Source organism: Agelaius phoeniceus, chromosome W, assembly GCF_051311805.1.
Source record: "Agelaius phoeniceus isolate bAgePho1 chromosome W, bAgePho1.hap1, whole genome shotgun sequence".
Lineage (NCBI taxonomy): Eukaryota > Metazoa > Chordata > Aves > Passeriformes > Icteridae > Agelaius > Agelaius phoeniceus.
The window spans coordinates 9,100,660-9,113,611 of NC_135301.1; the positions used below are offsets into that span (position 1 = coordinate 9,100,660).

Sequence of the window (12,952 nt, forward strand, 5' to 3'; positions counted from 1 at the left end):
TCTGTGTCTTAGAATGGTTTAAAGTTTTTGGGTTTTTTTTATTTTATTTTTAGCCTGCAGTTTAAGTAAGGATGAGACTGAGACTTGCATGAGGAATAGAAACATGTTTGATGTGTAATAATCCCATTACATTATAAAAAGCTAAAAAAAACCAAACCAAAACTAGTGTGGAATAAAACTGTTAACCACATAGCTACTGTTCCTTACAGTATTGTGCATTTGACAGTTTACCAAATCGGATATATTCAAAGGGCTCTAACCCAGTTGTGGATTCTTTCCTTCAGCAGACAAAGTGTACATATTTATAAAAGCATATATATATGTGTACATGTGTCTTTATTTTTTTATCCTTAGCTAACAGCCCCAGTCCTAAGCTTTCTAGCAAAGGGTCTTGATTCCTGTCAGGGGTTGCTACCAAGACATCGGAAGGATTTTTGACCAAGGTTTTCTAAAGCTCAGTGTCACACCTGCCATACTTTACAAAGGAGGTGTTTGGACGCACAGTCCTAGGACCTACTGTTACTTTGAGTTTTTTTCTTTTTGTCTTTGTCTCTATCCTAGAATTAAGCAGTGTTCACACTAGTTTTCAAATAGTTGACTGGGTAAATTGTATTCTGTGTAATAAAACTTAGTAAAATTGATACACCTGTTAACTTTTAATGACGAAGTATTGTGGACACAGGATGTCTAACTGAAGATTAACCCCTTATATTAAGTTATATAGGGTAAGAATTTGTGCTTGTGTTTTGTAAATTGTTTCAACTGGTTTTGTTTTAGCTCAACAGGGTGGTAGGTTAGCCATCTGAATTTATTTAAAGACTATTTAAGGGGTTAATCCTAAAATGTAAAACAGATGCAAAAATTCACAGATTAAGTATTACAAGAGTTTCCTTGATACATTTTTTCCAGTCAATATATTCTCAGTGCAATTAGGTGTCTTACAACTTCTTAGTCTTTTTAAATTTCAAGGATATTAATATGATATCTGGTAGTAGCACATTTTAGATTGACATTTCCAGCACTGTGTATGATTCTTTTCTGTGCACCTAAACTGTAATTCTTTTTAGTAAAAGTGTTTTCCAAATTGAATTTTTTGGAGCTAGAAGTAATTGGAATTTCAAATTATGTAGTGAGTTATTGTGATTAAAGTTTGCACAGTATAATCTATTTGAATAGTAGCTTTAAAAAAAGACTGTAAAAAACAGACTGATTAGGCTACTGGACAGAAGAGACACATTTTTAATTTCTCAGTCTTATTTTGACTCTTATTTTCCTGCTGTGCATTTCCTCTAAATATACTCCTTGTCTTTTTATATCCAAGTTTTACTTGTTTCATCAGTTATCTTACCTGGCACCCCTCTTGTATAGGTTTTGGTTTGATTTTTGTTTTGTTTTAAATGAAATGCCCCTTTAAATGTCTTCATTTGCTGTGTAAATACCTTGTTGGTTCAGTTATTCTGCTTTCCACTTTAATATATAGTACATAATTTTAAACATCTGTTTGAGAAGATACCTATGTTCTTAAGTTTGTTCTTATTTTGAAATTTTCCCCCTTTTAGCCCCATGTAGAGCAATGGGACTATCCTATAAAAAAATGCCCAAATCTTAATGGAGTACTTCAGATTTAAGTTTTGCAAAGTTATAGAACCATGTTCATTCATAGCTTTTTAGTTCTCTCTAAAGTATCGTACTATTTAAAGTATCCTACTATTTATTTTGCATTTGTGTATAAATAGGTGGTTTCTGAGCTCTCTGCATCATCCCTACTTGCTGGCATGTTTCATGCAACTATATATAACTTCTATTCTCAGAGTTACCTAACTTTATATCTTGCTGGAGTAAATCCTGTGAAATGAGTGCCATTGAGTGAAGGCTTTTTTTTTTCATCTTGTCTGGTGTATCACCAGTTATGCTACCAGTATACTTTGTCACTAGTCACAATAGCCATTTTCATAATTAGTAAAAAAAAACAACTTTTAAAAGTGATCATTACATTATATCCCGACAATTTTTAAAGTAACTTGAAGATACCATTTCATATTGTTCAGTGGTTCCAGTTTCATTGATTTAAACCATTTCCAAAAGGGTCTTGTGGTCTTTTCTATTTTAGTAACAAAGCAATCTGCTTTGTAATTAATCCTTTTCCGAACATTTAAACATAAAAGATCTACCATATTTTAGAATAATAGAATCATAGAATCATTTAGGTTGGAAAAGCCCTTCAAGATCATCAACTCCAACTGTTAAACTAGCGCTGCCAAGTCCACTGCATCTAGTGCCACATCTATACTTCTTTTAAATCCCTTCAGGGATGGTGACTCAGCCACTTCCCTGGGTAGCCTCTTCCAATGCTTGGCGACCCTTTCCTTGAAGAAATTTTTCCTAATATCCAATCTAAACCTCCCTTGGCACAACTTGAGGCCATTTCCTCCTGTCCTATTGTTTGTTACTTGGGAAAAGAAACCAACAACCACCTTGTAACAACCTCCTTTCAGGTAGTTATAGCGAGTGCTAAGGTCCCTCTTGAGCCTCCTTTTCTCTAGGATAAACACCTCCATCTCCCTCAACCACTCCTCATAAGACTTGTGCTCTAGACCTTTCACTATATCCGTTGTCCTTCTCTGGACATGCTCCAGCACCTCAGTGTCTGTCTTGTTTTGAGGGGCCCAAAACTGAATACAGGATTCAAGGTGTGGCCTCACCAGTGCCAAATACAAAGGTACAGTCACTTCCCTAGTCCTGCTGGCCACACTATTGCTGATGCAATCCAGGATGTCATTGGCCTTCTCGGCCACCTGGGCACATGCTGGCTCATGTTTAGCCGCTGTCAACTATGGCCCCAGGTCCTTTTCTGCCAAGCAACTTTCCAGCCAATTCTCCCCCCAGCCTGTAGTGCTGTGTGGGGTTGTTGTGTAGGACCTGGCACTTGGCCTTGTTGAACCTCATACCATTGGCCTCAGCCCATCAATCCAGCCTGTCCAGATTCCTCTGCAGAGCCTTCCTACCCTTGAGCAGATCAACACTCCCACCCAACTTGGTGTCACCTACAAACTTACTGAGGGTGCACTAAATCCCCTCATCCACATCATTGATAAAGATATTAAACAGGACTGGCCCCAGTACTGAGCCTTGGGGAACCCCACTAGTGACTGACCGCCAGATGGATGTAACTCCATTCCCCGCCACTCTGGGGCTGGTTGTCCAGACAGGTTTTTACTCAACAATATGTGCACCTGTCTGAGCCATGAGCAGCCAGTTTCTCCAGGAGAATGCTGTGGGAAATGGTGTCAAAGGCTTTACTAGGTCTAGGTAGACAAGATCTCCAGCCTTTCCCTCATCCACTCAGTGGATCACCCTGTCATAGAGGGAGATAAGGTCATTTAAGCAGAACCTGCCTTTCCTAAACCCATGCTGGCTTGGCCTGATCCCCTGGTTGTCCTGTATATGCCACATGATGACACTCAAGATGATCTGCTCCATGACATTCTGTGGTACCAAGGTCAGGCTGACAGGCCTGTAGTTCCCCAGATTCTCCTTCTGGCCCTTCTTTCAGATAGTCTGCTTTGTTTTTTTCTTTCTTGACTTTTCTTTTTCTTGATGAATCATGAGTAAAGCAGTCCCTATTCAGATCCTTCCTTGCATCCTGAATGATATTGGAGCGCATATATCATGGATGAGGAATTTATATGAGTAAGAAAGGATATTTAAAAGTAATGGAACTCTTAAAACTGAAGAGATTTCACATTCCTTTAGTCAGTTTTTTAAAATGCATAATAATTTTCATTTCAAGTTTAAAGTATGATAAAAATAACATTACAAAATATCTAGTGATTTTAAGTTTTTTTGTTTTTAATATACTTAGCTTTTCTTAAAAAGAGTAAGTCCCAAATAGCATGTGACCATTAAAATTTCCATGAAACTAAGTGTGAATATTTCTACTTTGTTAAAGTGGATTTTCAGTGTTCCTTCTGTCTTGTGGTCTCTGTGTTGGTGCACTGTGTCCATTAATTTTTTCCTTTCCTATTCAATTTTAGGGTACATATGTTTTTCCAGTGTTAGTTTAAAGAAAGAAGTACTGTTTTGCATAATCTGCAATGCATTTGAAAATAACGTGACAGCTAAAGTTTAATATGATTCTACAATCTTCATACTGGGTTAATGCCCTAATACTAATTGAATGACTTTTATTGAACAATTGCATTTGTTGTTCATGGGTTCAAACTTTAAATGGCATGTGTGACATTGAAGCTACTTTAAATGGTCAAACACCCATTCCTCACTGCATTTTGCCAATTCAATCCATTTTAGATGTAACCTCGGGTATGGTGAAAGACCCACCGGACGTCTTGGACAGGCAAAAATGCCTTGACGCTCTGGCTGCTCTACGCCACGCTAAGTGGTTCCAGGTTCGGAACATAATTTTATTTTCTTCTTGTAGCCTTATGAGAGATTAGTTCAGTTGTAATATAAATGTCTAACTGGGTGAAAACACTCAGTGTTGTTCATGCTAATAATACTTAATATTTTTCTGGTCCCTGAATTTAAGTGTAGAAGGTTGAGTAGGGAGGAACTGCTGTATGCAGTTATTGTTCATTTGACCTTTTTTTTTCTTTTTCTGGTCATCAAGAAAGCAATGTGGAAAGCTTGATTCACTTGGGGTGATCATATGTTGTATATTTGTTATATGTTCCATAAGGCTGCAGAGTAACTTTGCTTTAAATAATGAAATATGTGTTTAAAGCTTTGTGTTTAGATTTAAGACTTTTCCTATTTCTTTAAGTGTAGGGAACGAAAGGCAAGAAGCAACTGTTTGGTTTAGTGACTTTGCATTCTGGCAAAGGCACAATAAAGAAACCAAACAGATTCCCTTCACCTTTCCATCTCTATACCTATTTCTTAGATCTTTATTTCTAATATAGAAAAATACTGTATTTATTGTTGCAGGTGAACATAGGTCAAAGTGTATAGGGGATCAAGAAATCTTTTTCTTGTATAACCTGTGCACTTTGACTTCTATCACCTGAAATTACTAACCCTGTATAAAATACTGCTGTAAATGGCAGCTCTTAGAATAAAGTTGTAGAATGATTTGTTTTGGTCTTGTATCTGAGCTTCCATTGAACAGCGGTGTTTTAGTCTTTCAACAAGTCCTATTTGCTGTATCTGCTGGGATTAATTTAATTTTGTATTGTTCTCAAGGCTAGAGCTAATGGTCTGCAGTCCTGTGTGGTTATCATACGTATTCTTCGTGACCTCTGTCAGCGGGTTCCAACTTGGTCTGATTTTCCAAGCTGGGTGAGTAATGTTCTTTTGAATGAGTTTTTAATGCACATTGGGTTTTTTTTAATCCACTGCAAATAAAGCATGGGAATGTGTTACTACAGTTTTAAAATTTAGGTTTTTAAAAGGAGTAATGTAGGGTTTTGCTTGGGCGGTTGGTTGGTTGGTTGGTTGATTTTTTGGTTTTCCCCAACAAATGATCCAGATTACCTCTTAATTTTCTGTGGTTTTGCCATGTGGAGCTGAAAACGTTTTTTCAAAAGGAATTTTCTTGTTGTTTTTGGAATTCTTTGAGAGTAGCATTCTTATTTTATATTTTAGCATTTTTTTCCTTTACTCTATATCAAAGAATCTATTTTTTACTTACAACCTGCTCTGAATTGCTTGGACTTTACTGAAACTGGTAGAAAATAATGCCAGCTGTGCCCAGATAGCTCTGTGATAACAGAAAAGCTGCTTGAAAGAATCATTCACAGCAATTCCTGCAATCATTAATATGTTGTTTCTGCAAGATGAAATACCACAGTACTAGTCTGTGGACGTGTAACCATCGGCATTTTAATCAGTGTCACTTAGACACAGCTCTCTAGGTTGTAACTGGTTACCTATCTCAATTGTTGCAGCTGAGTGGTTTTGGAGCATTCTTTTACATTGACTATCTTAAGTTATGCTCTCCAGGAGTGCAACTTGTGTTCCAAATATTAATAAATGTTCAATCTGTGGACTGCACAAAGTTAGTCTGAACCAAAATCTCCAAAGCGTATATATGTGGAGGTAAATGCAACTTTGACTTTTTTGTTTCATAGACCAAATCCTGTTGCACTGTGCTGCTTCCTAATGTAGACTTTTCAGTTTTGGCAGGAAGAGTGCTAACATTGTCAAGACAGTTATAATAGTTGGCATTATTTCAATGAGAAATGTTTTACAATTGTAATAAGCTTGCTGACCAGAAAAAATGTGGAGCAATTATTTCTGCTTTTTAAAATATTTAAAGTTAAAAAAAAATCCAGTTTCTCTGCTATACTTCATGAAAGATATACTGTACAAATATAGTTTTACAGAAGCTCGGAAGTATGTAAGTACCCTCAATATTGCTTACTAAGTAGCCAAAGAATAAACCCAGACATACTTTTAGAAAAGCATCCTTTAAAATATTGCAACACACAGCAGGCACATAGATGAAGAACAAGGAATGTTGTTTCTTATTTCTCATAATATCTGTTCTAAGGCGCAGCCAGAAATGAAGCGATGTGTCACAGAATCACAGAATGGGTAAAGTTGGAAGGGACCACAGTGGGTCATCTGGTTCAGCCTCCCTGCTTCAGCAGGGTCATCTCAGAGCACATGGCACAGGACTGCATCCAGATGGATCTGGACTATCTCCAGTGAGGGAGACTACACAACCTCTCTGGGTAACCTGTTCCAGTGCATGGTCACTCACAGAATAAAGAAGTTCTTCCTTATATTCAGGTGGAACTTCCTGTGCATCAGTTTCTGCACATTGCTTCTTGTTCTATTGGTTGGCATCACCAAGAAGAGCCTGTCTCTATCCTCTGACACTCACCCTTTAGGTACTTACAGACATTGATGAGGTCCCCTCTCAGTTGCCTCTTCTCAAGGCTGAACAGGCCCAGTTCCCTCAGCTTTTCCTCTTAAGAGACATACTCTAGATCCTTGATCAACTTCATAGCCCTCTGCTGGACCTGCTCCAGGAGCTCCATGTCTCTCTTGTACTGAGGACCCCAGAACTGGACACAGCACTCCAGCACACCAGGGGTGAGCAGAAGGGCAGGATCACCTTCCTCAACCTTCTGGCAGCACTCTTCCCAATGCACCCCAGGATGCCATTGGCCTTCTTGGCCACAAGGTCACTGCTGGCTCATGGGCAACTTGTCCACCAGGACCCCCAGGTCCTTCTCTGCAGAGCTGCTTTCCAGCAGGTCACCCCCAGCCTGTACTGGTGCCTGGGGGTTATTCCTCCACAGATGCAGGACCCTGCACTTGCCTTTGTTGAATTTTAGGTAGTTCCTCTCTGTTCATCTCTCCAATCTGTCGAGGTCCTTCTAAAGAGCAGCACAGCACCCTGGGGTATTGGCCACTCCTCCCAGCTTTGTGCCATCAGCACACTTGCTGAGGAGGCATCTGCCCCTTTGTCCAAGTCATTGATGAAAACATTAAACAATACTGGACACAGTATAGAACCTTGGAAAGCACCACTAGTGACAGTCCTCCAACTAGACCCTGTGCCACTGATCACAACCCTCTGGGATCTGCCGTTCAGCCAGTTCTCAATACACCTCACTGTCCACTTATTCAGTCCATACTTCCTGAGTTTGCCTATGAGGATTTCATGAGAGATTTCAGGCCTAGGTGTCTCAGTTCTCTCTAAAAGTGTTTCCTGTCTTGCTCTTGTCTCCAAAAAATGGGAAATAAACTCTCCAACCAATTTGCTAGGTTAGAAAGCCAACATTACTTTATTAGCAGTGCTGGATACATGGGGGATTCTTCTCAAAGCCTGCATGAGCAGCAACCTAACAGACCAGGTTATATTCCTGAAACTAATGCATATTCATCATATTTCCTGAATACATGCATATATGCTAATTATTTCCATGGACTTGTTTGGATATGGTTCTAGATCTTCTGATGAATCTTTTCTCTTTCAGAGTATCTCAAGTATGTCATCAGGTCATAATGTACTTCACTTATCATTCTTTGCTCTGACACACAATCCTTGTTCTCAAAACTAAGATATAAGCTAATTCATATTAATCACTGATAGAAGTAAACAAGGATGCATTAGCTGGCAGAAGACTTATTAGTCACAGATATAGGGAGTTAACACAAGGCCACAATCATCTCTGGTATTTGCATAAGCACTGTATGGTACAAAAGTAAACATTAACCACAAATACAGGGATCATACACTATTGTGCTAAAGTTAAAAGAATGTTCCAACATCTACCCCCAGTGCTGCATAGACTTCTTATTAAAGAAATTTAACTTGTTCAGTAACACTCTTGGTACCTGATGCATTGCCAGTGCCACGAATCACCATTGAAATTTGTGTATTCAGTTGTTCTTTTGGCTTGTTGGCAAAGTCCTACTGACAAAAAAAAAAGACATTTAAAATATATATGATTTCTTACAGTTACAGATAAAATTTTGTAGATTGAAGAAATATATTTTTCTAGACGCAGAACTTCTCCTGACCTTTATGCTAGAAGCCTGTTACAAGCCAGAGATGCCAGAGCATTTCAGAAAGAGCCTAAGTAGTTTTAATAATAGAAAATATTAGGAAATCTAAACACACATTAGTATCAGTCTCTTTATATAGCTAGAAATAAAAACTAAATTAGATGAATTGTGTCAAGTTCCTACAAGTTAGAAGGAAACAATATTCAAAATTTATTTTTATTTTCCAAACTTGAAATCTAGCCGTTTGTGCACATAAACACTGGGGCATCATAATTCACATTTTCCTATGATGAAATTGAAGACTTTAGTGTATTGTATGAGGATCCAAAAGACCTAGACTTGAATAAATGATGTGATCTGCTTTTTTTTCTTTCCTGCTGTATTTTGCTTCATACTTGGAAACAACTAAATTGTTGCAAAAACTCAAAAGCTTGACCCTGAGTGATACAGTCTAAGTACTAAAATACCATGCTCAAGAATTGAAATTTGTCAGTTAAATTGAGCTAAAATAGAAAGGAATAGGCACCCTTAGGGAGTAATTGTAATCAGCACTGCCTGTAGTTACTTGCATGCATTAGAATGGACATTTATTCTTGGAAAGTAGAAATAGAAGGCAACATTAGAGCAATTGTAACTTGGGAGAGGAACCAAAAAAAAAAACAAACTCCCAGAAATCCCACCAAAAACCAAGAGAGACATATTGTTTGAAAATAAAACTTGCCAAGGAGGTGGTATTGAAACATCCATTTATTGCTTACTTTGCAAAAATAAGCATAAACTTTTATAGTTTTGGTTTTTTTTTAATGGTGTCTAATAAAGGCAAACAATGGAAACATTCACAGAAAAAAAGGTGTAAATTTTAGAAAACCTGTTTATCATCAAGGTTTTTTTTACACTTGTTTAACATCTAAGTAAGTGTTAGCGTATACCCAAAAAACAAAAATTGCAGTGAACTTCAGTTTTGCAAAACTGAAGAACTAGTAACCACTTAAATGTTAAAAGGTCATTAAATTTTGGATACTTTAAGTTCCCGTATTCTTGTAGAAAAAAAATTTCTCTGTAGCATCCTGTTAATTTCATGAGATGAATCAAATTCATAATTTCATACTGATTTGTGGAAGGAAAAATACTCCACAACTTGTAAAAGTTGTAAAGCTGGTATGTTTATTACAGCGCTGGATGCATGTGGGGATCGTTCCCCATAAAGGACGTGCGCACCCCTGAGAACTCCCGATCCGTTTTTATCCCCCTTACTGGTACATATGCATAGAATTTCACAATAGTTTCATACATATTCATTTTACTGGTTTCCCGTTACACTTGCAGCTAGTTTTTTATCAGAAAATACAGAAAGAACTCCTGGGTCACCTTGCCCTGTCTCCTGCAGCCTCAGCTTTGGTTTTCGTCTGTTTCAAAGTTCAAGGGGTCTCTCTTATCTCTCTCACATTTTTCCTTCAGCTGAGGCAGGTTTTTTTTTAAACAGCACATTTCACCTAAATCCAAAATGGATTTCCACCCTGGTAAATTTCCACTCTGTTTCAATATTGTGTGCTGTTTATTCACATGGCTAAGAGATTCCAGTGACCTACCACGTTTCATGCTCTCAAAAAATGACTGGACAAGTTCTCCAAAGAGGCTACTACTGTATAAATTTCTAAGAAAATCTTTGGACAATTTGTCATGAGAAGCAGCATATCGGTACTCAACACTCAATGTTAATCTTACAGTAGCTTTCTTTTTATTAATTGTTAACAAACATCTGATTTTTAAAATTTTAACTGAAAGTGTTCTGTGATGTGTAATATCCTTCAAAATTTCAGTTTTAAAAGTTCTATACTGAACAACAGTAGTAGATTTTTTTTTAAATCAGTCTTCTAAATTGTCTGGATTTTCTTATTGTTCTTTTAGGCTATGGAGTTGCTTGTGGAAAAAGCAATTAGCAGTGCTACTGGACCACAGAGTCCTGGGGATGCACTAAGAAGAGTTTTTGAGTGTATATCTTCAGGAATAATCCTTAAAGGCAAGTTGCAGTTGATTAGTGTCTGTATACTTATGTTTAAGTATGTAAAATCTGTAATCTTTATTGAAATAAGATGGAGATGTGCTACTAATTAGCCTAACTGTTTTAGGTGGTCCTGGCCTTCTGGACCCTTGTGAGAAAGATCCTTTTGATACACTTGCTGTAATGACAGATCAGCAACGAGAGGATATTACTTCAAGTGCACAGGTAAGGAAAAGTGTCACAGTACGATAAATTGGATTCAAACCTATACAGGGGACCTTCAGCCAACCCTGTTCAAGCTTAACCACAAGCAAACCACTGGCCAGAGAGCTGGGCAGAGAGCAGTCCCATCCAATCAGCTATCTGGGCCTTGGAGATTCAAAGCCCATATAAAAAGGGCAGCCATATTAAACTCAGGGCTGTTTGCTGATGATGATTGGTGTGTTGTGTCGTGTGTCTGTCTCTAAGCCATGACCCCACATAACAGAAAAGTGTTTTAAGTAACTAAATTTGATGGATAGTTTTTTTGTGGGGGTGGTTGGTTGATTTGGGGGTTTTTTGGTGTTTTTATTAATGAAACTATATGATGGACATGAATTTTCTTTTCTTAGAATGTAGTCCAGTCTTTCAAATGATCAGTCTTAAGCTAGGCAATAAAAATGTCACATCAGAGAATGTATTATAGTGTTCATTTTTGTACTAAAATTAACAAATTTTCCAGAAAAGTTTGAAGCACTCCCATCTACATATATATAATCTCTGTAAAGATGCTTACTCTACAGTAGTATGTTATTAGATTTAAAATTGCACCGGCATTTAATATTTTATAAAATGTCCTGGTTTAGGTCAAATTTTTGGAGGAAACCTCCAAAGGGGTCTCCTCTAGAAAGCAAATTTCAGCAGCCCCTCCCCTAACCAGTTCGGGAGAAAAAAATCTCCTTGGAGAGAAGTGGAAAAAACTGTTTATTTAACAAGAAAAGTACTCACAAGCATGAAAAAAAAAAGTAATATAAACAATGGAACCTCTCGCTGTTCTGAAGAGATGGCAAATTCAGAGTCCTTCTGTGGATGTGGCTCAGTCTCTCTGGGGCTTGGGCCCAGCATGCCAGGCCTGGCATTCAGCTTGGGGGGCCCCCGGGTGATTCTCCTGATGTCCTGGATCGGAGAGAAGCTGAAGAAGAAGTCACAGTTCAGGGAAAACCTTTCTTGCCTTAGCTAACAAGGAAAACCAGTGAAAAAAAAGCAAAGAAAAACTCATTCTCTCTCTCTCTCTGCAAAAGCTGAGAACTCTGAGAGCACTGAGCTCTTGTCTGTCTCCTGCAGTCTGAGCTAGGCAGCACAGACTGTGAGAGAGGAATTCTGGGGGAGTAAAGTGAAGCTTCTGCAGATAAACTGCGTGCAGCATCATAAAGTCACTCCAAGAAATCTGTGAAAGCTTAAATTTTAATATTTATTGTATCTACTTACAGTATTGGCTATTCATGCTTGCAGCTTAAGAGTTTTCTGCCCCTACCTCTTAATTCAATCCTTTTGCTGAAGATCGCTAATGCATATTGGGGCACATGACAAGCCTTGGCTGCTTCAATGCAAGTCCAGCAGCTAAAACACATGTATATTATTTTTAAGTTAATATGTTGTATTTTGTATCGAAGCAGCAAATGGGACATACACATTTTATTGTGTTGACTTTGTTGGGGGAAGGAAGAGAGGATAATAAGAGCTAAGGATAATATCATATACCACTAATGTTCTTCATTAATTGTTTGATAAAGTATTTTAAATTGACATTTGTTTCTAACAGAAATATCTTCTTTCTATCCTTTTTCTAGTTTGCGCTGAGACTCCTTGCATTCCGTCAAATACACAAAGTTTTAGGAATGGATCCATTACCACAGATGAATCAACGCTTCAGTATTCATAATAATCGTAAAAGAAGAAGGGACAGTGATGGGGTTGATGGATTTGAAGCAGAGGGAAAAAAAGACAAAAAAGATTATGATAACTTTTAAAAACATTTGTCATTAGTGCTAAGATTGAAGGTGATAAAAAGTCCATTTGTTGCCTTGCTTTTAAATAGACATAACAATGTATGTTTAAAATACCCAAAAACAACTTAGTAATTAGATTTGGAAGAGAAAAATATAGCTCTTCTGTGAGATTGTGAATATTTTAATGATATACTGTATCAGACAGATTATGAATGGGAAGACTGCAAATGGAAACTGTCATTGGAAAAAATAGTGGTTTTTCCTCATTACATTTTCTTTAAATGTGTTGCTACCTTTAGTCTCCGTTTCTCTCTCATGTGCATTGTTTTATCTTAACTGTATTTAATTCAGTGTTTGTGCTTCTGTTCCTGTGTGTATTTTGATTATTTTTTTTTAATTTGGAAGGTTTTTTCTTTGCCTTTCACACTAGTTGTACATGTTACATTGTGTTAGCATAAACTGTTGCCCTCCCAATTAATATTTT

At 37.5% G+C, this 12,952-nt stretch overlaps 1 protein-coding gene across 1 annotated transcript in view; it reads left to right on the plus strand.

Annotated features, from left to right (window-relative positions):
- The window catches only part of LOC129133620 (zinc finger RNA-binding protein-like), a 65,243-nt gene extending 52,564 nt beyond the window's left edge, over window positions 1–12,679 (plus strand). The window contains exons 15-19 of the mRNA XM_077193171.1: window positions 4,309–4,406; window positions 5,200–5,295; window positions 10,387–10,498; window positions 10,608–10,705; window positions 12,310–12,679. Of these exons, the coding sequence (XP_077049286.1) occupies window positions 4,309–4,406; window positions 5,200–5,295; window positions 10,387–10,498; window positions 10,608–10,705; window positions 12,310–12,489 (584 nt within the window). The 3' untranslated portion in view covers window positions 12,490–12,679. The remainder of the gene's footprint in view (window positions 1–4,308; window positions 4,407–5,199; window positions 5,296–10,386; window positions 10,499–10,607; window positions 10,706–12,309) is intronic.
- The last annotated feature ends 273 nt before the right edge of the window (window positions 12,680–12,952 follow it).